This window comes from Moschus berezovskii, chromosome 22, assembly GCF_049115385.1.
Source record: "Moschus berezovskii isolate FMDL1 chromosome 22, NW_MosBer_1.0, whole genome shotgun sequence".
NCBI lineage: Eukaryota > Metazoa > Chordata > Mammalia > Artiodactyla > Moschidae > Moschus > Moschus berezovskii.
Window position 1 is genome coordinate 9,182,240 of NC_142481.1, and position 27,326 is coordinate 9,209,565.

Genomic DNA, 27,326 nt, shown 5'->3' on the forward strand with positions numbered 1-27,326 from the left:
CCCAGAACGGGGAGGAGGGACGGGAGGGGCAGAGAAGGGGGAGCGGGCCGAGGCCCCCCCGCCCCAAACCGGCGCCCGGCCTCCGGCGCCCCCTGGTGGGCACGGGCAGGGCGCCTTTGCGAAGAGGTGCGCGCGCGGATTCCCGGTCCTGCCTTCAAACTCCACCCCAGTCTCCCTTCCAGACACGGGAACAGCAGTAATAAACAGTAACACCACCATCAGTATTAACTTAAAGTTATGACCAACCTCAGTTCAGTTCAGTTCAGTTCAGTCGCTCGGTCGTGTCCGACTGTCTGCGACCCCATGAATCGCAGCACGCCAGGCCTCCCTGTCCATCACCGACTCCCGGAGTTCACTCAAACTCATGTCCATCGAGTCGGTGATGCCATCCAGCCATCTCATTCTCTGTCGTCCCCATCTCCTCTCGCTCCCAATCCTTCCTAGCATCAGACTCTTTTCCAGTGAGTCAACTCGTCGCATGAGGTGGCCAAAGTATTGCAATTTCAGCTTTAGCATCAGTTCTTCCAATGAACACTCAGGACTGATCTCCTTTAGAATGGACTGGCTGGATCTCTTTGCAGTCCAAGGGACTCTCAAGAGTCTTCTCCAACACCACAGTTCAAAAGCATCTATTCTTCGGCACTCAGCTTTCTTCACAGTCCAACTCTCACACCCATACATGACCAAGGGAAAAACCATAGCCTTGACTAGACGGACCTTGGTTGGCAAAGTAATGTCTCTGCTTTTTAATACACTATCTAGGTTGGTCATAACTTTCCTTCCAAGGAGTAAGCGTCTTTTATTTTCCTGGCTGCAATCAGCATCTGCAGTGATTTTGGAGCCCAAAAATATAAAGTCTGACACTTTCCACTGTTTCCCCATCTATTTCCCATGAAGTGATGGGACCAGATGCCATGATCTTCGTTTTCTGAATGTTGAGCTTCAAGCCAAACTTTTCACTCTCCTCTTTCACTTTCATCAAGAGGCTTTTGAGTTCCTCTTCACTTTCTGCCATAAGGGTGGTGTCATCTGCATATCTGAGGTTATTGATATTTCTCCCGGCAATCTTGATTCCAGCTTGTGCTTCTTCCAGCCCAGCGTTCCTCATGATGTACTCTGAATATAAGTTAAATAAGCAGGGTGACAATATACAACCTTGACGTACTTCTTTTCCTATTTGGAACCAGTCTGTTGTTCCATGTCCAGTTCTGACTTGCTTCCTGACCTGCATACAGGTTTCTCAAGAGGCAGGTCAGGTGGTCTGGTATTCCCACTTCTTTCAGAATGTTCCAGTTTATTGTGATCCACACAGTGAAAGGCTTTGTCTTAGTCAATGAAGCAGAAATAGATGCTTTTCTGGAACTCTCTTGCTTTCTCCATGATCCAGTGGATGTTGGCAATTTGATCTCTGGTTCCTCTGCCTTTTCTAAAACCTGCTTGAACATCTGGAAGTTCATGGTTCACATATTGCTGAAGCCTGGCTTGGAGAATTTTGAGCATGACTTTACTAGCGTGTGAGATGAGTGCAATTGTGCAGTAATTTGAGCATTCTTTGGCATTCCCTTCTTTGGGATTGGAATGAAGACTGACTTTTTCCAGTCCTGTGGCCACTGCTGAGTTTTCCAAATTTGTTGGCAGATTGAGTGCAGCACTTTCACAGCAACCTAGATAGCATATTAAAAAGCAGAGACATTACTTTGCCAACCAAGGTCCGTCTAGTCAAGGCTATGGTTTTTCCAGTGGTCATGTATGGATGTGAGAGTTGGACTGTGAAGAAAGCTGAGTGCAGAGGAATTGATGCTTTTGAACTGTGGTGTTGGAGAAGACTCTTGAGAGTCCCTTGGACTGCAAGGAGATCCAACCAGCCCATTGTAAAGGAGATCAGTCCTGGGTGTTCATTGGAAGGACTGATGCTAAAGCTGAAACTCCAATACTTTGGCCACCTCACGCGACGAGTTGACCCCCTGGAAAAGAGTCTGATGCTGGGAGGGATTGGGGGCAGGAGGAGACGGGGACGACAGAGAATGAGATGGATGGATGGCATCACCAACTGGATGGACATAAGTTTGAGTGAACTCCAGGAGTCGGTGATGGACAGGGAGGCCTGGCGTGCTGTGATTCATGGGGTCGCAGAGAGTCGGACACGACTGAGCGACTGAACTGAACTGAATCATAATAATTTTTTCAAAGGAAACGAGTGCATGAAAACTCCTCTGTTCACAGGCCTCCATGGTTCTGCTTTCAAAGCAGCAGCCAAAGCCCCGGTGTGGCCCACAAGGCCCTGACAGATCTGCAGGCTCGCTCTGTTGTCTCCTCCCTCTGTCCCCCTTGATCACTCGGCCCCAGTCGCACTGGCCTCTCCACTGTTCCTCACACAGCCCTCTTTTCAGGGCCCTTTGCACTTGCTGTTCCTCCACCTGGAAAGTCCCCCCCGCCCACTCCCATCCTCGCTCCTGCCCTTCCCTCCTTCCAGTCTCCACCCAAATGTCACCTCTTCCGGAAAGCCCTCCCTGACCTCCCTGTTCAATGCAGTGCCCATCATCCTCTCTCACTGCTTGGTTCTTCTCCGCAGCCTTTATCACCACATTTTACATTCCTCTGCTTCAGGGGGGTCTCCCTCATAAGAACATGAGTCCTGTGAGAGCAAGGATTTCAGACCGTCATCAAGAGGAATCTTCGATGTTCTCACACTGCGTTTGGAATTTCCAGTGATTGCTTACTCATCACTGATTAGACCCACTGAGAGCTAGCTTTCTAATCGTGCGCTGGCACACCAGACCCTATTACCATGTCACAGCCTTGTTGATTAAAAAAAAATACCGATAACTGTATTTCAGTATAATCGGTTCCCTTGTGATCCTGAGGGTTTCATTTTGTGCATTAAAGATAATATTCTAGGAAGGGGTGAGTGGAGTGAAAAAGCTCCACATTGACGTATTCAGCTCCATTAAATACCCTTTGAGCCCTTAATAACCAAGGTGGCTGTCGCATCTTGCTACCTGCTGACCTCTGAATCAGGGAGTCTCTGACATCTGTCCCCAGTGTCATCCAATTTCCTTGATGCCCTTGCAGCCTCTGGAGTCCCCACTGCAAAGCACAAGCTCAGATGTTCTTTTCTCCGCCCCCACCCCATCTGTCAAAACTGAAAAGAGAAACTGACATATTCTACGACGTGAATGAAGACGTTAGGCTGAGTGAAATAAGCCATTCACAAAAGAACTAATATTGTGATTCCACGCATACAAGATGCTCCGGGTAGTCTGATTCACAGAGACAGAAGGTGGGATGGTGCTCGTGGGGGAGCTGGGTGGAAGTGGGGGGGGCAGGGTCACGGTTTCATGGGCACAGGGTTTCAGTTCCGCGAGATGAAATGAGTTCCTGACTTCCAGGCTGACCACCAGCTTGGTGGTCCAATGGCTAAGACTCTGAGATCCCATTGCAGGTGTCCTAGTTCGATCCCTGGTCAGGAAACTGTGAACCCACATGCTGCAACTAAACAAACAAACAAACAAATCCTTCATGTTGCAACTAAGACCCAGCACAGCCAAACTAAAAAAAAAAATTGATGAAATGAGTTCTGAAGATTGATGGTTTCACAATGTAAATGTCTGAATGCCAATGTGATTATGGAGGTAAATTTTACGTTATGGGTATTTTTTCACAATTAAAAAAAAATGGGGAAAGCAGCCAGTGAGCTTGGTAGTTCTGTGATTCACTCGGGACACTGGTCAGTCTCGGGTTCCAGTCTTGCTCCGTGTCCAGGTGACTTGGGCCCAGAGGTAGTCATTTCTGGCTTCTTTTTCCGGATGGCTCAGCTGTAGAAAGGGGCTTCCCAGGTGGCATAGTGGTAAAGAATCCACCTGCCAATACAGGAGATGCAAGGGACTCGGTTTCGATTCCTGGGTCAAGAAGATCCCCTGGAGGAGGAAAAGACAACCCACTCCAGTGTTCTTGCCTGGGAAATCCCAAGGACAAAGGAACCTGGCAGGTTACAGTTCATGGGGTCACAAAGGGTTGGACTCGACTGAGCGACTGAACACACTCTGCAGATGCCCACTCTGCTGCATCTAGCATGTAAGAGCAAGTATGCCAAAGGCTAACTGTAGAAGCTGAGGTCAGTTTTGGTCTCCTACCCCAGGACTTGGGGAGGAGGCTGTCTCTGGCTTCTGCACAGCAGACTTGCCAAGGCCTTGTTGCTGTATACAGCCCTCCCCCCAGGCTGGGTGTGCACAGGGGAAGGTTGCAAGCTCCCAGCCAGACCGCCTGGCTTGCAGCCCAGTCTGCTACTTACTACATCCCTAGGGGCCTCAGTTTCCTCATCTGCAAGATGGGGTTATTAATTCCCACATGGGAGCTTCTGTGAGCATCAAATAAGATATAACAGGTGAAGAGCTGGGAGCAATGCCCAAGGTAAGTGTTCTGGAAACGTTAGTCATCATGTCCCTCTGCTTGGGCTGCATTCAGCTAGCCTTCCAAGGTTAGCCGGTGGAAATGACCGGCAAACTTCTTTCCACGTCCACGTGAGGTCTTCCAGGAGCGTGCGGGGATTCAAGGATGTTGAGAACCGCTGTTCTCCTTTAGTGCTTTATTACGTACGCGGGGGAAGTAGGTCTAGAGCTAGGAAGGGGGGGCGCGGTCTCTCTCCTGGAGATCCCAAATATCTGCTCCTCCCTTCCCAAACACCCCCAGGAGCCTGCCGAGGAACGGGGTGGATCACCCTCGTCCAGCCTCCGTCACACCCACTTGACTGTGGCCGTTGCCTCCTGCCCTGTAGGTTGCGTTCATGGCCGCCAGAGGGCGCCGGGGAAAACGAAATCAGCTCACAGCCCTCTGCGCAGAACCTGCAGGTGGCTCCTGCCTCATTCTTCAAGTCAAAGCGAAGTTTTCAGCGTGGAGCTATAGGATCCTACAGGATCGGCCCTCTTTGTTCCCACTGACCTCAACTCTTGTCTGCACCCCGTCCTTCCCCAGGTTCCAGTCACAGACCCATCTGGCGGTTTTACATTCCATCCCCGCTCCTGCCTCAGGGCCTTTGCACTGGCTGTTCTGGCTGCCTTGGGTGCTCTCTTCACGTGGTCCCCTCCCTTCTTTCATGCAGTTCTATGTTCAGATGTCACCTCCTCAAAGAATTCTTCCCTTCCCACTTGATCCTGAGGGCCTTCATGTGCGGTTGGACAGGTTGTTCACTGCACAAAGCACTGGCTTGATTGAAGGGGGCTGGAATCCGGGTCATGTGCTGCTCTCCAAATTCCCAGAGAAAGGGGGTGCTGTTTTCTAGTTCACACAACAGGGTTCTAGGAACGAGCAGCTGCTGTGTCCAGTTGAGCTGTGTCTTCCCAAGAGATATGCCAGTGTCCTAACCCCGAGTGAATTACCTGTGAATTTGTGATCTTATTTGGAAATGGGGAATTGCAGATGTCATCTAGTTAAGACCAGCACATACTGGAGTAGGGTAGGCTCAAATTCAATATGGCTGGTGTCCTCATAAGAGAAGACACACCGTTGCGGAGGGGAAATGGCTCAGAAGGAGAGAATGGAGGGATGTAGATACAAGCCAGAGAAGACCCGAGATGACCAGAGATTGGAAAATATAAGGAAGGACCCTCCCCTTGTCTCTGGGGGAACTGTGGTCCTGACCACACTTTTGATTTGGAACTTCTAGCCTCTGGAACTGAGAGAATAAATTTCTTTTAAGCCACCCACCCAATTGGGTGTTTTTTTTTTTTTCATATAAAGTGATTTTATTTATTGGCTGCACCGCGTGGCATGTGGGATCTTAGTTCACCCATCAGGGATGGAACCCATGCCCCCTGCATTGGCAGCGTGGAGTTTTAACCATTGGACCATGAGGAAAGTTCCCGAAGTTACTTTTTTTCGTATCCACCGGAAGCTAACATATCCTGCTTGATTGCCTCCATATCTCTGACACTGTACACATTTAGTTAATCCTCACTATTAGCAGGTACCCTGCTTGTGAATTCATCTACTTGTTGGAACTTTCGTCTGTTGCCAAAAAACCCTTGGTACTTCCACGGACATGCGCAGAGTGGCCAAAACGTTGAATCGCCCAGCAGGCACATTTCCGACCGAGTGCTGAATAGGTGAGGACGCTCTCTTACTTGAAACGAAGCATCCTTTTGCGGGTATATTCACACTTTGGTGTTTTTGTAGATTTTACTGTTTTAAATGGCCCCCGGGTTCTTGAGTTCTTAAGCCCAAGAAGGCTGGGATGTGCCTTACAGAGAAAACACGTGTTACAGAAGCTTCATCAGGCACGAGTTAATGCTGCTGGCTGTGCGATCCGTGTTAATGAATCAACACTATATATTAAGTGAAGGGTCTTTAAACAGAAAACACATAAAACGAAGTGATGTGTTGAGGGTTTGACAAAAATGTGACCAGAGGCTGGCCGGAAGCTAGCCCTGTATTTTTCCCAGGAGGGATGGTTACATGTTGATGAATTCCATGCTCCGGGAGACCACAGAACCCCACCAAAGATGATACGGAAAACACCTGGCTGATTGAGTTTTTCACTGTCTGCCCCCTCCATGAAGAAGTCGGGCCTTCCAGAACAGGCACTTCCATCATATTCAGCTGCACCCTTGTGCCTAGAATAGGACCTGGCCCCCAGCAGGGGCTCACAAATGCATGTGTAGTAAGTCCCCACAATCCCCCTCTCACCCACCTGTCGCCCCGACCCGCAGACTCCAAACAAGTTCCCGAAAATCCCAAAGCAATGCGGGAGGGGGGGCGTCAGTACAGTTTTAAAAAAAGGTTCGCTTTTTAATTTACAAGAGTTCTAAATGTACAGAATTCTCCTTTTAAAAAAATCGTTATACACAATAAATACAGTACAAAAAAATTTATCTTACAGTACTAGTTTTGTCTCCAAGATTTCAAAATCTGGCGCGGGTGGCTGGCGGCAGGAAGAACAGAGGGGAAGACTGGCTGGGGGAGGGGGTGGAAGGGAGATCCCGGTTTTGTTTGGGAGCTGCTCAGATTTCAGTCGAGGGACTGGAGGCTTTGAAATCTTTCTCACTCGAGCACATACTGAGGGACAGAGGACTCGGAGCGGGACACACACACACACACACACGGATGTGACACGGGTGCCCGTGGGCACGCGCTGCCAGGTGGGGGTCCTGGGAGGCAGGCTCACGCCGCCCTTTCCCTGCGTTTCCTGTCTCGGCTTGTGGGGGGCGTTGGAGAGACGCGGACCCTTCCAGCGATGGGCGCAGGGACAGATTGAAGCCACGCGGGCAAACTGGATACCTGGATGCGCGTGAGCGGTGGGGACCGCCAGGAAGCCCTCCTCCCTGGCCAGTGCGCACGTGTCCACCCCCCCCCCCCCCGCCCCGGCGGAGAGGCGGAGAGTGGCAGGAAATGGGAAGAAATAGGAAATGACACACCAGGATTACCCCCTCCTTTGGCATGGGGGACCTTGTACATTACAGCCCCCACTCCCCGAAATCCACGACCCCCACCCAACCACCCGACTGAAGCAGGAGGTAGGGGAACGAGGCCTTTGTGACTCAAATAACTTAGGCAAGAAAAACTCAAGGGGTCCCCGGCTCGTGTCCCCCAGGAGGCTGAGGTCAGACGCCCAGCTGCTCCCCTCCCGGCTCCCCATTGCATCCCTGCGGAGCGAGGGGACAGGGAAGGGAAGTCCAGCCCGGTGTTATCTGTTCAACGTCCTGGTGCCGAGGCCACCGTTGTGACTGGAGGGCGGGTAGGCCTCCGGCCTGTGCAGGGGCGTCGGGGAGGTGGGTGTGACGGCCGCCGGGGTGGCGTGGGGATACGGGGGTGCGGGCGTCCGGCCGGGGGCCTGTTGGAGGTTTAAGATGCTGTCGATGGCGCTCTGCAGGTGTTCTGTGAGCGTGTCGTCCTGCGGGCTGTCGCTGGAGAAGCTGGCCTGGTCCACGTCTGGCGACTCGGACTTGCGCCGCTTGGCGGGGGGCAGCGGGGGCGCCTCCCAGCCGGGCTCCCGGCTGCCGCTGCCCTGCCCGGTGCCCGCCGCAGGCTCGGCCGGGCCGGCCTTCAACATCCGCTGGTACAGCTCGTCCTCCACTGCCGCCAGCTCGCGGATGAGCCCACTGGTGGCCTCGTCCACTTTGGTGGGCAGCGGGGCCGGGCTGCCGCCCCGGGCTCTGCCCACGGCTGTCGCCGCCGCCCCCTCGGTGGCCCCGACACCCGGGGCCTCTACGTTCTCACGGTAGGTCTTGCGGAGGGGCAGGCGGGGGCAGTGCGGGGTGGGCGGCGGCGGCTTGCGGTCAGCGGCGGCTGGCGGCGGCGGGTGGTCCACCGTACCGTTCATCTGGCCGGGGGCGGGGGGCGGCGGCGGGGGCCGGGGCGGGGGCTCGGCCGCCTTGAGGGAGGCGGGGGGCGGCGGCGGCGTTTGATGCACCGGGTCCAAGGCCGTGTTGTGGACGACCTTGCTGAGCCCGGCTTCCTGTTTGATCTTGAGCTTGAGCCCGATGCGGCTCCGGGCCTCGTAGGTCTTGATGGGCGGCCTGTTGCGGGAGGGCATGGGGCCGTCCTCGTCGGCGTCCAGGGAGGAGGCGGCGGAGGAGGAGGAGGAGGAAGACAGGGAGGACGAGGAGGCGCGGGCCCAGGTCACCGAGGGGGAGCCGCCTGCGCCGCCGTGCCGGATCACCAGCTTGGTGGGCAGGTGCAGAGGAGGCTGGGCTGGGGCCCCGGACGCCGAGGACGGGGACGGGCCGTGGCCGGGCAGCCGGTGTCCCTCGGAAGAAGCGGCGACGGGGAGGCCGAGAGAGCGGGAGGAAGACACGTACTCATCTGTAGGAGAAGGGGGCCGAGAAAACCCTGGGGGTTAGCCAAGGCAGGAGGGCCCTGCAGAGCTGAGAGGAGCTGGTGTCCACTGAGTGCTGACCATCTGCCGGGCCCGGGGCTAAACCCTTCACTCACGAGGACACTGCTAGGCCAGACCCTTTTCCCAAGCCCCAAGTCCTCCTAATGTGCCAGCGGCTCTCAGCACCGGACAGAGGACACCACCTTAACTTCTGCCGGCTTCACCCCAGGCCTGGCTCTGCTCTCCCGCTTTTCTGTGCCCCCGGGGATGGCAGAATGTTCCCTCCCTCCAGGGCCAGGATTGAGGGGGCGAAATGGACACACGATGGTGGGACGAGCAGGAAGCGGAGGTCCTCGCGCGGGGCTTTCAGACTGGGCGGGAAGGCGGCGCTCGGGCGCCGCCCAGTGGCGGAGTGAGGGAAAGCGCCGCACCCGGCGGAGGCGGCGGGGACCCGGCTCTCACCTGGCTTCTCCTTGGCCAGCTGCTTGTCCAAGGCCAGCGTGGTCTTTTCCTCTTGAATGAACATTCGGTCGATCATTACCATCTCCGCGGAGGGGCTCACCCTCTGCGGGCAGGGAGGGGGACAGGTGATTAGATGAGCCAGTGAAGCGAGGTGGAGGAGGGGACGCGATCGCTGGGGATGGATGGGAACAGATTCCAAACGGTCCTTCTTGTGATCTGATCCACCCTCCCTCTCTCCTCCTTGCGGCGGCGGGGCGGGGTTGGGGGGGAAAGGGCAGGGCTCCCGGGGAGAAAGGTGACGGGCCACCCTACCCGGGACTCCTCCAGCAGCAGGAGGCGGTATTTATTGAGCATGGCCTGGGTGCGTTTCAGCAGCTGCGTGGAGACCGTCTCGAACTCCTCGTCCACTGCGGAGAAAGATGTCCAGAGACCCAGACGTTGGGGCGGGACCCGCAGTCAAGGGCGCCTGCACCCTGTTTGGTCCTCAGCACCCGCCTCCACACCCAGGGGAGGCCTCACCTTTGTGGTAGTCGCTGGGGGAGGGGAGGGCACCCTGGTAGACATGGTAGGGCAGGAGACGGTGCAGGGCATCCTCGAAGGAGGGGAAGGCCGTCTTGTAGTCAGGGTGCAGGACGGAGCCCTGATGTTTGTGCAAATGCTCCAGGAAGCTGAGGCGGCGGGGCGGGGGGGACCACACACACAGACAACTGGTGGTGAGGCCAGGAGACAGCAGAACCGGACCCTGAGCCCCCAGGCCACAAGGCAGACAACCATGAGGGAAGGAACACTGCAGAAGTATGTGTGAACGTGTGCCTAGCCTGCCTCACTGCATCTCTGGGGACAACCAATGGCAGGAAGTGCTATCCTTATGCCCATTTTACAGATGAGGAAACTGAGGCCTGCCAAGATGAAGTCACTGATCTAGCTAGAGGCAGCGCAGGGAGTTAGATGCCAGAGCGTGGGACTCACAATCCATGCAATACCATCTCCTGCCACTTGGGGTCAGCATGTCCCTGCTCTACCTGGAACCCAGCAGCAGGCTTGGGGAGGTGGTCAGGAAGGTTGGGCCCTTGGGTGGTTGGTTCATAAGATCTGCTTTCTCACTAAGCAGTAGACTATGGCCTACTGTGTATGGCTGTCTCTCCCACCAGACATGCCTGCTTGTCTGTACCCAGTGCTGAAGGCCAGCAGCCCTCACGCACGGTGGATGCGGGACTTGGTCTGTCCAGTGTTTCCAGAGCCCAGCATAGGACTGGGCACCCGATGAGGATCTGACCAACACTCTCAGTGGATGGAGGGCAGGAGAGAGGGACAGAACGCGAGCGAGCATCCAACACTTACCCGCCCACCCGCCCAAACAGCCATCCATCCAGCCACACACCTGCCTGTGAGTAGCGTCCATCCATCCATTCATCCTGGCCCCCATGCATCCCTGCGTCCACCTGAACACCACCCCCGGACAGGAGGCACTGCCTGCCAGCCTGGTCTGAGGCCCTCAGGGTACTGCGGTGACATCAAATATCCACCCCCGCCTGCTTGAAGCCAGCAGCCTAGCTGCCCCACGAATGCTCCTACCACAGTCGCAATGAATCCTCATCCATTCACCCTATAATCACTACTGTTCCCACCCCGCTCCCTAGATGGGGAGGCGGAGGGGTCAACAGCACTTCCCAAACCCACAGCTGGGAGGGGAGGCACACAAGGAACTCACCAGGCTTCTTTGCTGGGCTGAAGTGCGGGGGGTTTCTTCAGGCCACCCAACTTGCTCTCATACTGCAGGGGAGAGAGAAGCCAGTGAGGGGGCTTTCGTGACAGAGGAGCCTTCCCTTGGCACCTGAGCCTCACTACCCCTGGCCTGGGATAAAGATGGGAGGGGTTGATGTCACCCGAGATGGGGTCCCGGTCTCAGCTGCAGGATTCCCCACCCAGCACACTCAACCCGCGGGGAAGACTGGGGCAGGATCTGGGGGGGGACACGGCGAGGAGAGGGTGACCGGCAGCCTCAAGCCCCAGGCGTCCTCCGCCTGGGCCACCTCCTCCAGCCCCTTCTCGGGCCTGGGTCTCGCAGCTTCCAGCTGCCCATCAAAAGGCTCGCAAGTCCCCCTCGATGTGCATGGCCTCTTTCTGCCCGCCCCTCCTAAATCTCTACCTTGACTTCCCTTGTCCTGCCTATTCTTCCCTTTCAGGCTCTCTCGAATCTCGTCTCGGTCTGTCTCCTGAACCCTCCCTGCCTATGCCCCTCTGGCCTGGGTGCCACCATCCTCCTCTCCTCCTGACACGCCCCCTCCCCCATCGCCACCTTCTCTCTTCTTTCTCTGGCTGCACTGCAAGGCATGTGGGATCTTAGTTCCCCGACCAGGGATTGAACCCGTGCCCTCTGCACTGAAAGTGCGGAGTCTTAACCGCCAAGGTAGTCCCTCTGCCATCTCTCAGTGTCTCGCTGGCCTCCCTGCCCTGTCCGTCCTTTCAGGGCCTCCCCGTGCCTGTCCTGAGCCGACACAGTCCCTCCTCCTCCAGCCTCCATCTCTCACTGCTCACGCCCCCAGTGACCGCCTGGGGTCTCTCTCAGGCCATCTCTCCCATCCTCATGCTGTCGACTCTGTTTGGGGGTGGCTCTCCGTCCAACTGTCTTGGTCTCCCGCGTGCCCCTGCCTGGACTGTCCTGGTGTCCCACCCCTGACCTGGCTGTGTCTCTGCCCATCTCTACCTCCCTGCCTGCCGGCTGGCCTCCCCTACCCCTCTGGCCCCATCCCAGTTCCCTAGCGACCTGGCCTGGGCCCTAGCCCGCCACTCTGGGTGCCCCTTACCTGCAGCCCGGTGGACTTCCCTGGCCCGGAAGGGGCGGCCTTGGCCACAGTCAGGGTTGGGAGGTTGCTGGCAAAGGGTTTGCTCTCGGCAGGAAGCAGAGGAGGCAGGCCTGGGGTGGGGGTGCAGGCAGACAGGGCTCGGGGTCACGGGCACGAAGGCCCCCCAGAGACCTGCACCCCCACACTGCTCTGGTTCTTGGGCCTCGGTGGCCGTGGCAGCCCCGAAGTGAGTGCCCCGTGAGGGGATCTGGGGAGTACAGCCCGCCCCCATCCACTGTCCCAGTCCCTGGAGATCTGGGCAACCCTTGGACTCCGGTGCCCACAGTTCTGGCCCACCCATCCTCCCTGTCACTCCCACCCACCCGCTTCGGGCCCCCCATGGCTCCGTTGCGGGCTCCCTCTCCCCTACCTGCAGTGGCCAAGGGTGCTGGGGTCGGGGGATGGCTGGAGGTGGTGGGGGTCCCAGATGGAGCCTGCCCGCTGACCAGCACGGAGGCAGTGGGGCTGGCAAGGGGTCCCAGGCTGGCGGAGGACTGTGGGGCGGCGGGGGCCCCCACGGCCTTGCTCTGGAGAATGATTCCGGACGGCACCTGAGGAGGCAGATAGGTGGTTTTGCGGGGGACACACGCTAGGAACAGGGGCAGCCAGGAACCAGGACCGGGGGTGAAGAAAAAGCCAGAAAGCGGGGAGGGCGGGGGTGTGGCGAGGGTGGTGGGCCGGCCCCTGCCTCCAATTACCTGGTGAAATCTCTCGAGAAGAGCCTTCGGCTGGGGCAGCGCCGGGAAGGGGGTGGTCACCATCTGGAAGGTCCGAGGAGGCGGTGGGGGGGGCGCTGCGGGCTCAGGGACCAGGTGGAGGGTCGGAGGGGGCGTGGGGGACTTGTGGGGCCCCTGGCTGGGCGGGTATTGCAGCTGGAAGTCGGGCGGCGTGGGGGCTGGCAGCCGGGAAGACGTCTCGGAGGAGGAGGAGGCAGCCCCGACAGTGGAGGTGGAGGCCGGAGGGAGGTGGGGGGCGGGGGCCAGTGGCCCCTCCAGGGGCTGGGACGGGGGTCGCAAGGGGGGCTGGGGTGGGCCTGGGGCGGTGGGGGCCGGGGTGCTTGCGGGGGTGGCGCCGCCCAGCTGGTTCTGGATGACAAAGATGCCAGGCAGGGTGGGGGGGACCTGGGGCGGAGGGCAAGGGTGCAGGGCCGGCTCTGAGGGCGGGCGGGACAAGCTCTGCGGCTGGGAGGGGGGGCGGGAGTGGGGGCGGGACGGGGGCCGGGACGGGGGCCGGGCCGGGTGAGGGGACGGCAGGTGGGGGCTGTCCCCCAGCGGGGCCTGGTGAGGCAGTGACGGGGGCGAGGAGGGGCCGGGGCCCTTCAGCGGAGCCGCCGCGGGGGTCTGGGCAGGGGAGGGGGAGAGGGGAGGGGCGGGGGTCAGAACCGGCCCCGAGGCGCTGCGGACCCCGGCGCTCCCACCCGAAGCCCCGCCCCCTTCTTGGCCACCCCTTGTCCTGATCCCCCCACCCCCCGCCATCCCTCTCACCACTCCACCTCCGTCCTCCACCTTGCACCTGCCCCCTACCCCCTACCTGTCCACCTACCTCATTCCCTCAACCTATCCCTTCTCGACCCACCGTCTGCCCCCCCAACTCCGTTCCTCTGCCTTCTGATCTCCCCCCGTCCCCCCCAAGTCCCCCTCCGCACCCCCCCAGAGGAAGGCGAGCTCTGCAGGCTTTGGGGGCAGCAGCAGAGGAAGCAGGGGCGGCGGGAGCACCACACCAGCTGCCCGGCGGCGGGCAGGCAAAGGGGGCCAGGGAGCAGAGCACGGCAGCAAGTGCGGGGGTGGGGGGGCGCCGGGCGAGGGCCCAACGGTCCAGCTGACCCAGGAAAACAGACACCAGCAGGGAGACCACAGCTGTTGCAAACTGGGGTGGGGGCCGATGGTTGAGGCGGGCACGCTGGGGACGGGAAAGCGGGCATGAGAATGGAAAACAAGGGTCAAGGCCAGGGTTGAGTCCCCCTGGATGCCAGCACATGAGTTATGAGTCCCCTTCTGAGTGTCCATGACCTGTACCTGTGGGGTGGTGGTTGCATGCCTACCTGGGGGTCGTGGGAGCCTGAAGGTACGGGTGTGAGTGTGTGCATGCATGTGTGTGTGTGTGTGTATCAGGCTTGTACATGTGATCTAAGCACTAGTCTGTAACACGTACACAGTGACATCACCTAAAACACACCTCAGTCAGGGCGCGTTGGTCCTCTGCACCCTTCTCCCCCTAAAGGTCGCCTCTCCAAAAATCTCAAACCTCAGCAGCTGCTATGGCAACAGCTGGGCACCCAACACTGAACTGGCACCTCTCTGCTCTTCTGCTCTCGGTCACAGAATCCAACCCCCGCCCGCCCCCCCGCCACCAACAGCGCTTGCGGCTGGGAACGTGTACCTACTCATGGGCTCTCTCCATGGTCCTGAGAGCTGTGATCATATCCGACCCACTTCACAGATGAGACATTGAGGCCAGGGAACCAAAATGACCGGTCCAAATGATACAAATGAACTTACAACACAGAAGGAGACCCACAGACTCAAAAACCTAACCTACCGTTTCCTGGGGGGGTGGGGTCAGGGGGAAGGGGATAGTTAGGGAGTTTGGGAAGGTCATGTACACACTGCTGTATTCAAAATAGATAATCAACAAGGACCTGATGCAGAGCACAGGGAACTCTGCTCAATGATATGTGGCAGCCTGGATGGGAGGGGAGTTTGGGCTGCTCACCTAAAACCATCACTCAACTGTTAATCCGCTATACTCCAATACAAAATAAAAAGTTTCAAGTTTGGAAATAAACAAAGCAGAAGAGCCTCAAGTGCATCTGATAATCTCGCCTGCAGGAATTCGTGATCAGGAACATTTAGGCTCTTGATCACAGGGCTGGCCAACGTGGGACTATTTACAACAGAGAAAACCAGAGAAGAAAGCTAGTGGGAGCCGCAGGCGAGGAGCTGATCGTGAGGACCAAGGGAGCTGTCCCGCTTGGCACTCTCCCCTTCTAAGCACAGGCTTCCGAGGGCACGGTGAAGTGGCGACACAGACCAGATGCCGAGGGGGAGGACAGCGGCCCACGACACGACTGCCAGACGGCAGGCTGCACCGCGTCACGGACGGTGGGTCTGTACTGTCGCAACGCTAGATGCGCTGGGTTTGATGACTCTGCGGTGGTTGAGTGAGAGGATGCTCTTATTCTCAAAGATATAAATGATCAGATCGAAATATGAAGGGGATGCAGAAGGATGATGTCTGCAACTGACTCTCAAATGATTCAGGAAAAGAAAAAGGGATACATGTTGAGAGGGCCATGGCTAAAGTGAATGTGGCCAAATATTTACAGTGGGTTAAATCTGGGGTAGTCCCCAGCGATCCCTGCCTCCCTGTTTTCAGGCTCCAATCAGGGGTGGCCCCCAGCAATCCCCGCCTCCCTGTTTTCAGGCTCCTCCCACACTGTACCAGGGTTGGTCTCCGCAGCCATAGGAACTCAGCGGAAGTGATCACGTGTCACTTCCAAGAGTAGGTTATAACTTAGTTCCCTGACCAGGGATTGAACCCTCACCCCCTGCAGCAGAAACACACAGCCTTAACCACTGGGCAACCAGGGAAGTCCCACGAGTGCGGCATCTTGGAAGCAGACTGTCCAGCCTGGTCAAGCCTTCAGATGACTCAGCCCTGGCTGATACCTTGACTATAATCTCCCAGAAGATCACAAACCAGAACCTCCCAGTTAATCTGCTTCCAGATTCCTGATCCTTAGAACTCATGTGAGGTAAGTTAATGTTTGTTGTTTCAAGCTGCTCAGTTTTGGAAGAAAGATAATCTGTTACACAGCAATAGATAACTAAAACATCTGGTTTGAGTAAAGAATTCACATGGGTATTATTCCCACATTCTAGTCTTACAACTTTGCTATATGTTTGAAACGAACTAAAAATGAAAAGCTTAAAAATAAGTGAAAAATTGAAAAATATTTTTAAAAATTCTCATCCTCAATAAAAGGGACAAATACTCACACACTCCCTGCAAACCAAGTCAAGAAGCAAATGACATACTGGGGGAAATAGTGAGAGTCCCTTGGACAGCAAGGAGATCAAACTGGTCAATCCTAAAGGAAATCAACCCTCAATATTCATTGGAAGGACTGATCCTGAAGCTGAAGCTCCAATACTTAGGCCACCTGATGCGAAGAACCCATTCATTAGAAAAGACCCTGACGCTGGGAAAGATTAAAGGCAGGAGAAGGGGACAACAGAATTTGAGATGGTGGATGGCATCAACAACTCGATAGACATATGTTTGAGCAAGCTCTAGGAGACGGTGAAGGACAGGGAAGTCTGGCGTGCTGCAGTCCATGGGTTAAAGAGTCAGACACGAGTTAGTGACTGAACAGCAACAGAGCCTAGACAAAGCTCATCTCTCTCATATAAAAAGAGCCTCTGGAAATCACTAAGAATAACAAGCAGTGAGAAAAACGGGGGCAAAGGATATAATCAGCCACAGTGTAGAAAAAGAAACACAAAAGGCTTAAATATGTCAAGAGATGCTCAACCCCCCTTGTAATAAGAGATGCAGATCAAAGATGCCCTATGGAGCCAAGTTCAGGCACACATTACAAACAAGTCATATGTCTCATAAAGGCACTCGCACATTGCCCGTGGGAGTCTAAACTGGCACCATTTGCTACAGCCTCAGAGGACTGCAATTCAGCAGCTGCTGTGCAAATTCTAATTGCACCTGTGCTTTGATCCAGCCATCAGGCTTCTGGGAAGTGACCAGAGAGATACACGTACACGAGATGACGGATGTTTACTGCAGCTCTGTGTGAAGGACCGAAGCCTAGACGTGATCTAAGGGCATCAGGACAGCACGTCCGAGGATGAAAGCTCGTCCAGCCCCGTCGACACAGAGGAATACTTCTCCACTGTAACAAAGGAGCAAGGAAACGCCCCACTGGCTGCCCAAGTACATGGATAATGTGCTACCTCCTGGGTAGAGAGAAATATTAACCTATACTTGCACAAGGTTGTATATGCACAGAGCTGGAAGAAAATACAAAAAGTAAGTGCTGAGGCTATGGGGAGAGGCTGGGAATGCAGGCATGGGGTGGGATATTCCCCCCATACTTTAAGAATCCTTTTTGGAACTTCCCTGGCTGTCCAATGGTTAAGACTCTGGGCTTCCACTGCAGGGGCGCAGGTTCAATCCCTGGTCAGGGAACTAAGATCCCACACACCACAGACAAAAAGAAAAAAAAGATTAAAAAAAAAAAAGTTTTTTCATGGTTGAACCATGTGAATATACTCCCTAATGTCAAACGGGACAAATGTTTGAAATGGATGGGAAAAAGAAAAGCAAGGCTGAAAGAAGGCTTCATACCAAAAATGTTGCCAGCAGCTTCTGCACACTGGTATTTCGGGTGATTTGTTTTTCTTCTTGGTTCTTTTCTGTATTTTTTAAATCCTCTAGAGAAGCATGAAATTATTTTTATAATTACTTTTTTTTAAAAAAAAAGCTCCCACATGAGTGGACTGTTTACTGAGAGATTCCAACTGCCCGTGGGGAGATGGGGAAGATGTTCGAATCAAGCAGAACTTGAGAGAAGCACAGGAATGGGGGGGCATGCATTTTCCCATGTGGCGGGTAGTGAGCAGGCTGCGGATCTGGGGTTGAGGAAGCTGACGGAGGCCTTTACCAGCAGGAACCTCATGAAGGAGCAGCTGGATTGGTCCATAACATGCTTAGACCTCCATATCCACAGGGGCTACTGTCAACCCTCCATATCCACAGGGGCTCACCCCATCAGATACCAAAATCCAAGGATGCTCAAGTCCTTTATACCAACGGTGCAGTATTTGCATATAACCTACACACAACCTTTCATATATTTTAAATCACCTCTAGATTACCTATGATACCTAATAAATGGCACTAGCGGTAAAGAACCCACCTGCCCATGCCAGAAACGTAAGTGATGTGCACTCAATCCCTGGGGTGGGAAGATCCCCTGGAGGAGGGCATGGCTACCCACTCCAGTATTCTTGCCTGGAGAATCCCATGGACAGAGGAGCCTGGCGGGCTACAGTCCATGGGGTCGCAAAGTCGGACACGACTGACATGACTTAGCTCGCATGCACACACGCACAATGTCAATGCTATGGAAGTAGTTGTCTGTACACAGCATATTCAAATGGTGCTTTTTGGAACTTTCTGGAATATTTTTCCCCAAATATTTTCCATCCACTGGTGGTTGAATCTAACGGAGCAGAATCTGCAGATTCGGAGGGCCGACTGGATACCCTCCGATCCAGCAATTCTATTTCTAGACATTCACCCTATGGGCATTCTCACACATGTGCAAAGCCTGGTATGAGAATATGTACAGGGATGTTTGTTAGTGATTCCGTGGGACTGGATAGCTTAGGTGTTCACCAATAGGGGACTGAATAAGTGAAGCCTTGCACATCTACGTAATAATAAAATAAAGATCTCAAAAGGTTTGGCAGACTAAGGCTCAGAAGCCAAACGTGGCCTGCTGCTTGTTTGGCTGACCATTTTGGACGGCCCGCAAGCTAAGAATAGTTTTTACGCTTTTAAATGGTTGAAAAGAAGTCAGAAGAAGAAGAATATTCTTTGACTCGGGACACTGATAGGAGATTCAAATTTCAGTGTGCATAAGTAAGGCTTTATGGGAGCCCACCCACGCTCATTCAATTATCGAGAGCCGTTTCCAGGCTATAGTGACAGTCCTGCAAAGCCTAAAACGTTTACTACTGGCCCTTTGTGGAAAATTTGCCAGGCTTCTCTCTCACACTCCAGGACTTTCAACATGTCCGGTCCTGTTGAAGCACTTTATATACACTAATTCATTTATTCCTCACAAAAGCCATTGTCCTCATATCCATTTGTCAGGTCAGGAAGTTGAGGCCCAGGTAGGTTAAAGGGCTTGGGGGAGGTACCATCTTGGTACTGCTGGTCACCTGAGGAGCAAGTCCAGACAAGCACCTGCAGGGTGTACGACACTAAAGTGGTAGATCACACATGTGCTGGAGACCAGCTCTCAACCACAGGGCTTAAATGAAGGGCTCCTACCAGCCCTGAGTTCCACCTAAGGATGGAAGGCTCGGAGAGGGGACTGCCCTTGCCCCAGGGACCCAGGCCCACGTCTGACCACCCTAGAAACAGTACTTTCAACCTGAGTGTCTCGCAGTCCAGGTGGCCCCTGGCCCCTGCCTTTCCTACCTGTGTAGAGATGACCTGAGGAAATCTTGGCCCCATGTCCCTCTGGACTGACCCACACTTGATGCCACAAACAACAGCTAAAACAATCATTTGTTGTTGAGTCGCTAAGCCACGTCCAACTCTTTTGTGATCCCCATGGACCGAAGCCCGCCAGGTTCCTCTCTGTCCACGGGATTTCCCAGACAAGAATACTGGAGTTGGTTGGCATTTCCTTCTTCAGAGGCTCTTCCTGACCTAGGGATCAAACTCGCTTTTCCTGCACTGGCAGGCAGGTTCTCTACCACTGAGCCACCTAGGAAGTCCCCAAGTAATAATAACAAGAGCAAATATTTTTGGATGGCTTACTCTGTGCAAAGCATGTAGCAACTCGGTTACTTGTCCTAGTAGACTTATAAAGAAACTACTATCCCCATTTTCCAGATGAGGAAACTGAGGTTCAGCAGTTACAGGGACTTGCCCAGGATTAGCACAAGGCCTGGCACATACTTAGCGCTCTCTTTTCCCTAAACAACAGTTGAGTAGCAGAGCCTGAGAGTGAATTCATGGCTATTGAAGGCCAAAGGCCAGCTGATTTCTGCCTGCCTGGACCTTGCTCATCTTATTTCCTCCTCTTTCTACCTATCCTAATCTACCTACCCATGGATCATTTTTGAATGAGTGCAACATCTATGCCTACAGAATAAAAGGGGCCCATCTAATTTCTCATATGCTGATGTGCTAATGACTCATATGAGACAAAGTCCATTTCTCTAATATGTAAAGAGTTTCTACAAACCAACAAGAAAATGACCAGCAACCCAAATTTGAAAATGGCCATGGGTATGAACAGATAATTCCACAGAAAACACAAATAACTCTAAACCTCTAAATTTATACTAACCTGCCCAGCCTCATTTACAGTAAAAGAAATACAAATTAAAACAGAACAAGATACTGTTTTTCACTTACCCAAGTGGCCAAGTTCAATATCACTTGAGAGTGAGGGCAAACAACCACAGATCATATACTGATCAACCACAGATAATCCATTAAACCAATTTATACTCTACAGGAAAATATTTGGCAATATCTGTCACAATTATACATGCATATGCTCTCAGACCTAGCCATGTCCTTTTAGAATTTATCCTACAAAGAGACATATGTACAGAGTTGTACTTTACAGCCTTGCTCATCCGACAGCTTAAGACCAAAAGTGACCTAAATTCCCAACAACAACATCTGGTTACATAAATAGCACTCACACACAATGGAATACTATGCAATCATGTAAAAGAATGAGGTACAGTCTCCAAGACGAACTTCTAAATGATAAAAGGTGCAGAACGCGTGTAGAGTACTGCTTTCATTTTCCTAAAAATGGAAGGAAAAGAACCCTGTTGTCTTTTCGTTTGTCTCTTCGTTGGAAAGGAGTGGAAGAAACCCCCTTGGGGAGGGAAAGCCAGGCTTCGATCTAGACCTCTCGGTGTCTTCCTCAAAATGTGAGCTCCTTATCCAGACAGGAAAATGATCATTGTAGGACCTAACTATGTGTCCCCGACTAGAGTGTGGTCTCAAGCATCCACAGCCGTCAGGAGACCCTCGGGAAACATCTGGGGAGCCAAGGGGAGCACCGCTTCCCAAGCCAGCGAGACAGAGAGGCAGGCAGGGCAGCCAGAGAGCGCGTGGAGGGGGCGGGGAGCAGGGCAAGGGGCAGGGCTGGTCTGCGCTGGGACAGAGGCTGCTGGGGTTCGTCTACCTGGGGGGCCGGCGCCGGGGAGGCCTGGCTGTCGGGGGCCTGAGGGCCAAGGCCAGCTCCTTTGGCGACGGGGGTGGTCGGGGCTGGGTCTTGGGCGGGAGGCGGGGCGCTGACTATGACCGAGGCGGGCACGGAGAGGTGGGGGCCCTCTGTGGAGAGGGGCTGCTGGCTCCTCTCCTGCAACGGGCAGCCCACAGAGGGTCAGAGGCCACCCCCACAGACCCGAGGCCTCCACACCCTGACACCCTGCCCCCGCCGATGCTCCGGAGAAGAGGGCGGTGGGAACCAGTTGGAGGTCACCCAGAGGCTAGACGCCGAGGTCAGAGGGCTGGGAGCCCCAGGGTCCAGGGGGCGTGACCTGGGGTAGCTCAGTCCCCTCGGTCCCGCAAGTCGTCTTCCGGCTCACCCCAGCATTCATCTCTCCCGCCCCGTCTGTCCGTCTGCCTGCGTCTTGCCCACTCTCTCTCGGACCCTTCTCTAACCCTCCAGCAAGAGGGCAGCCCGTCTCTGTGTCCCTCCCTTTGCCTGTCTTGGCGTCAGTCAGCTGGGCCCTGTTGCCCCGGGGCCTCCTCCTCAGCGACCTGGGCAGGGGTGGCAGCTCTGGGAGCCCTTCCCGACCCCCAGGCCCCTCCCCACTTGCTGCTTCAACTGCATCCGGTTCCAGGTCCGGGCCCCCTCCTCCACGCAGCCCCCCTTCCCCTGCCCTGGCGGCCCTGGTTACCTGGGGCAGAAACATCTGCAGGGAGTCCTGAGTGAGGACGGCCGTGGGGGCAGCAGAGGGCGGCTGCCCCAGGACAATCTTCTCCGGGCTGGACGCCAGGCCTGGGCTGGGCTGCGGGGTGGTGGCCTGAGCTGGGGCGGCAGCCTGCGGGGTGGGGGCCTGTGGCGGTGGCGGCGGCTGCTGTTGCTGCTGGAGGCCCAGAGGCAGTGGGGTGCTGACCGCGGGGGGCGCCTGGGGTGCCGTCTGCACCGTGAGGACAGGTGCGGCCTCCCCACCAGCGGCGGGGGTGGCGGGCTGCACCAGACCGTCAGGGGTGTTGAGCATGGCCACGGCACTGGGGGGCAGGGTGACCCCCTGGAGGACGGTGGTGGCGGCCGGCCCGGCGGCAGCTGGCTGGCTCTGGGTGGGCAGGCTGCCGGCAGCCAGAGACACAGGCATCTGGAAGAGCGCTGGCTGGCCCACCTGGATGGGGGCAGCCGAGAGGATGTGGGCGGCGCTGTGGGCCCCCGAGTGGGGGGCCAGCACGGGGCCCAGGCTCAGCGGGCCTGCCAGGTTCTGGTTGGTGAGGATGGGATTGGCGATGAGCTGTCCGCCCGCATGGGGGGCTGCGGCCGCCAGGATCTGCCCACCCACGTTGGCCGGCAGGGCCGAGAGTGGTTGGGGGAGCTGGACTGCTGACGTGCCAGGCAGCAGGAACTGGTTCTGGCCCGGCAGCATGTGCTGGGCGGGGATGACGATGCTGCTGCCTTGGTTCAGGAGGTGCACGCTCATGGGCTTGCTCAGGGTCCCCGGGGGCTGCGGAGGGGCCGCCCCTGTGGTGGTGGCCGGAGGAGGCTTGAAGACGTTGGCCTGCAGGGCAGGTGCCGGGAAGCCCGACAGCACCACGTTCTGGCCGGCCTTGCCCGCCGCCATGAAAGTCAGGTTCTGGGGGGCCTTGGGCTGCTGCGGGAGGCCCCCGGCCTCGCCCTGGATGGTGAGTGTGGCGCCCGCGGGGGCGAACGGCTTGGGGGTCAGCTGGTAGAGCTTGGGGGGCAGCACGCCGGCAGGCTTAGGCTGGATGGGTGTGGGTGTGCGGTGCAGAATGACGTTGGGCGCTTGAACCAGCGGCGACGTGCCCAGGCCAGGGGCTACCGCCAACGGCTGTCCCGAGGGCGTCCCACTGGCTGGCGCTGGGGTGGCTCCTGCCCCTCCGAACACAGAGTTCCCGTTGAGCGTGGTGGCCACGGCGGCGGGGAGGTTCTTCTGGAGGACCAGGCCGGCCCCCTGGGGTGAGACGCCGGCCGATGCCAGGGTCACTGGCTCCGAAGGGCCGGCCGCTGAGGCCAGGTAACCGCTGACGGGCACCTGCTTGGCCAGGAGCTGGGAGGTGGGTGGGTTGAGTGCCATGACGGGCTGGCCCACCACCTGGATGGGGGCCAGGCCGAGCGTGGCCGCTGTGGCACCCCCAGGGCTGCCGTTGGGCAGGCCCTGGAGGCCCGGGATGGGCTGCAGGGTCACGTTGCCCAGGCCCACAGGCTGCAGGAAGGGCTGGACGCTCAAGGCTTTGCTGACCACGTCCTGGGGCGGCACCAGGGCCTGGTGGGTCAGCACGGTGGGCGGGGCCTGCAGCCCCAGCAGGTCAGCGCCCCCTGAGAAGAGCGCCTGGGGTCCCGTGGCCACGGCAGCAGCCCCTCCAGCCCCCGCCGGGCCAGCCCCGCCGTCCGCAGGCTGCAGGGTGGGCAGCTGGAAGGGGCCCAGGTCCAGCTCGGCCTCAGCCTCAAGTGTCTGCTCGGTGATGTTGGCCTCCTGGAGGCTCTGCTGGAGGATGTCGCAGGGCTGCTCGGCGCCCCCCGCGCCCCCGCTGCCGCCCCCGGCCGCAGGTGAGTCCAGGATGTCATCTTCCAGGAAGTCAAGGTCCACGCTGGGGGCCGGCTGGCTGGGCTCGGGGTTCAAGTGGTTGCCAGAGGCTTCTTGCACGTGGAGCTGGAGGCCGGGGAAGGAGGGGAGGAGAGAGCCCAGGTTAGCAAGGGGCCGGGCCCAGGACACGGCTGAAGCCAAGGGTACCTGGTGTCAGGGCGGCAGGGAGAGGAAAGAACCTTCTACAAGAAGTGGCTGGACCCGGGTTCAAATCCCAGCTTCGCTAGGGCTGAGCGGGGCACCCCAGGGCTGGCTTAATCCGGCCTGCTTTTCTCCCATCTGTGCACATCAGCAGAATGTAACAAAAACCATTTCCTAAACAGCCATACAGGCCCACGATGCTTATCTGCAATTCCAAAACCCCTAAGGCTCTGAAAACCGTAATGTTTTGAGAACTTTAGGCTGGAAAGCCCTGACGGGAATGCAGCTGCTGCTCAGAGGGAAAGGCGTTGTTCAGTCACCTAACAGGACTCGCCTTCAATGTGACCACAGAAAAGCGAGTGTGTTACGTTACACGCAGCACACACGTAGTCAGCATTGCCTTTCCAGCATCTGAAAAATCCTGAATCCCACAACAAGCCTGGCCCCAAAGGTTTTGGACCAAAGATCACAGTTCTGTTAAACACAGGAGCAGCAGCAGCCTTACTCGGTGCCAAGCGCACTGTGAGTTTGAGGTTTCTTAAGTGCTTTCCGGATGGTGATCCAGGTCACAGATGTATAATCAATACGTGTATGCATTTTTGAGCAAATATTCCATAAGTAATGAGAACGCCAGCAGCATGGGATACCCACTGATAATGGGCCAAAACTGCTGTTAAAAAGATTCTGGGTTCATTCCACGTGGACGGCTCAGAGCAGCACCCGGCTCCTGCCCAGCACCCGAGAAACATCATCTATCACTGCTGCTGCCATGACTATTACTGTCTAGGTTGCTGCTGTTAGTAACAGCCCAGGGAGGTGAGCACTGCTCCCTCCTCGCCCCCTAGACTGGGAGGGGGTCACCCCGCTGCCAAGCAGGGGGCAGTGCCTGGCGAGACAGGCTCCGGCTCAGCCCCCAACCCAAGTTCTGAGCTCCTAACTGCTGAATGGCTATAGCCAAACCGGCCTCCTAGGACATTTACTGACATCATCCACATAAGGTGCTAAGACCCTGACCAGGGTCCTTCCAGGTTAAATTAAGACAGGGCGGCGTGGATAAGAATAATGCATACTCTGACCGATCTATAATGTAATAACATGAACGTACTATTATTTGCTGGGTTCTGGATTTAGGTATGTATATTATGCCGGATCCATTGTTTGGAATGTGTTATTACGGTGGTTGTGAGGATTAAATGAAAATTACCGTAAAGGGTCTAGCATATGGTAAGTGTTCTGTAAATGACAGTTATGACGATTCAGGACGGGGAGGGAGGAGGAACAGGGAGGGGCGGGGTGGGGAGAGAAGAGGGGAAGGCAGAGGCCACAGAAGAGGGAGGAGCGAGGGGCCTGGCATGTAGGAGGCGCTCAGTAGTGCAGATGCCCACTGTGCGCCCCGCTTTGGGCTTTGCTCATCATCCCTGCTCTCATTTTCCAGGCGGAGACGGAGGTCTGTATCAGTGGATCCTCTTCCCCAGGTCACCCTCCAGCCATGGCTGAGCCAGGACAGGACCCTCAAGACGCCCCGGTCCCCATTCCTCAGGAGCCAGCCTCAGCCTCCATGCCAGCTCTGGAGCAACTGATCCCTAAGGCCAGAGACCCAGGAACTGCACCTCCCCTGAGGCACAGCCTAGGGGTAGGAGGGGGATCTGGCAGCCTTGGCCTCACCTGCACCCCACTCTGCTCTCAACGACCGCGCCCCACCCCCCCACCTCGGGGCAAAGTGCCTCGGGGAATGGGTGTGACACCCTCCAACCCGCCCCCGCTGGCTACCACAGGCGTCCTGCCCACCACCCTCCCCGAGCCCCTGCGGCCACTTACCCCAGGACCTTCATAGAAGGCACTTTGGGCCTCCCCGGGATTATCCAGGAGGTCATCACTGTCGAGCTGCAACAAGACCCGCCCCCACCCAAGGTCAAAGGTCAGCTGGGCAGTGGGCTGGCCCACACGCTAGAACAAAAACCAATTTCGGGTTATATGGACACAAAGACAAAGACGAGGGATGTGGGGGATGCAGGGGGTGGGGGAGGTTCGAGGTGTACAGGAAACGCCACCTTCAGAAAAGAGGCCCCAATGAAAGGGGCTTGGCTGCAAGTTTAAATCCTAAGGAGCCCCCAACACCGCGTCCGAGGCTCCCCAATGCGCCTGCCTGGAACTCTCTAGAATCCTGCCTCCACATCTTCACCCAAGCAGTGCCCTGGCCCTTCACCCTGTGCTTTTTGGGAACACAGGGCCTGTCCCATGTGCCGCCTCCTCCCAACACGTGTCCATCTGTCCCTTCCTATGAAATCAATCCTTCCTCCGCACAGCCCCGCTGCCCAGGCACCGGATGTGTGAGCTGTTCCCATGTCTGGGAGGGCAGGGAGCAGTCTCATTCCAGGAGTTATCGTCAGTGTCGAGAACAGGCTTAAGCGCCCACTGTCTGTCCACAGGCGAGCTCCCCAGTTTCTAGCTGATCCCCTTCCAGAACCCTAGACTGGTATTGGGTTGGCCAAAAAGTTCATTTGCGTTTTCTCATAACATCTTACAGAAACACCCGAACCAACTTTTTTTGGCCAATTTCATATATCCAACTGCCGCCCCTGGACTTCTGGGATCTGTCCCAAACTCCCAGTCTCAGCGAATGGTGCAACCCATTTGGCTACTCAGGTCAAGTCCAGGAAGCAGTCTGGACACTTCTTCACCATCTAATCAACCCTCAAGTCGAGTGACACTGCCTTCCAAGCCGACCCCAAAGTCAGCGCCTGGCACCTCCTCCACCGCCTGCCTTGGGGCCCAGGCCGCCGGCCTCCCACTGCACTTGCCACTGCTCTGCAGATTATTCAACACATCCCCTTGAGAAGCGGAGCTCTTCCCCCTCCCGGAGAGTGTGGGCAGGCATGGTGACCTGCATCCAGTGAGTGCAGTGTGACTTCGGAGACTAGGTCACAAGAGGCACTCAGCTTCCTCCCGGCTCTCTCCCCTGGGTCACTCGCTTGGGCAAACCAGCTGCCACGTCATGAGGACGCTCAAGCAATCCTCTGGAGAGGCCCACGTGGCGAGGAGCTGAGGCCTCCAGCCAACAGCCACAGGAGTGAGTCATTGTGGAAGCAGGCCCCCCAGCCCCAGGCAAGCCCTCAGATGACAATGGCTCCAACCAACATCCTGAATGCTCCTCAGGGGAGACCCCAGGCCAGACACCCAGCTAGACTGCCGCCCCATTCCCAATCCCCAGAAACTGAGAGCTCTAACAAATGTCATTAGAAGTCGTTAGAAGCCACAGCGTGTTGGGATAACTTGTTACGCAGCCCTAGGTAACTGATACAAGCCCTTGTGGCTCAACAGATGTCCCCTCTTCCCCACTTTGTTCCCTTCTTTGGAGTGCAAATAGAATATGCCATGTGGCTGCTTAATAACCTGTCAGAGCTGCCTGTCACATTAAGAACAAAGTCCAAACTCCTCAGTCAAGCTCCTCTAGGCTCTGCATGACCTGGTGATTTTTGTCCACTCCAG

The 27,326-nt window shown here is 56.3% G+C and overlaps 1 protein-coding gene across 2 annotated transcripts in view; it reads right to left on the minus strand.

Annotated features, from left to right (window-relative positions):
* Positions 1–5,979: 5,979 nt before the first annotated feature.
* BICRA (BRD4 interacting chromatin remodeling complex associated protein) overlaps positions 5,980–27,326 on the minus strand; it is a 74,173-nt gene continuing 52,826 nt past the window's right edge. The window contains exons 5-15 of one of the 2 annotated variants that reach the window (XM_055411739.2): positions 25,656–25,721; positions 21,801–23,762; positions 21,080–21,256; positions 12,816–13,457; positions 12,488–12,668; positions 12,079–12,188; positions 10,983–11,044; positions 9,791–9,939; positions 9,584–9,678; positions 9,272–9,374; positions 5,980–8,796 (exon numbers count right to left, since the gene is read on the minus strand). In XM_055411739.2, the coding sequence (XP_055267714.2) occupies positions 7,679–8,796; positions 9,272–9,374; positions 9,584–9,678; positions 9,791–9,939; positions 10,983–11,044; positions 12,079–12,188; positions 12,488–12,668; positions 12,816–13,457; positions 21,080–21,256; positions 21,801–23,762; positions 25,656–25,721 (4,665 nt within the window). In that variant the 3' untranslated portion in view covers positions 5,980–7,678. The remainder of the gene's footprint in view (positions 8,797–9,271; positions 9,375–9,583; positions 9,679–9,790; positions 9,940–10,982; positions 11,045–12,078; positions 12,189–12,487; positions 12,669–12,815; positions 13,458–21,079; positions 21,257–21,800; positions 23,763–25,655; positions 25,722–27,326) is intronic. The other variant, XM_088830530.1, reaches the window with a different exon arrangement.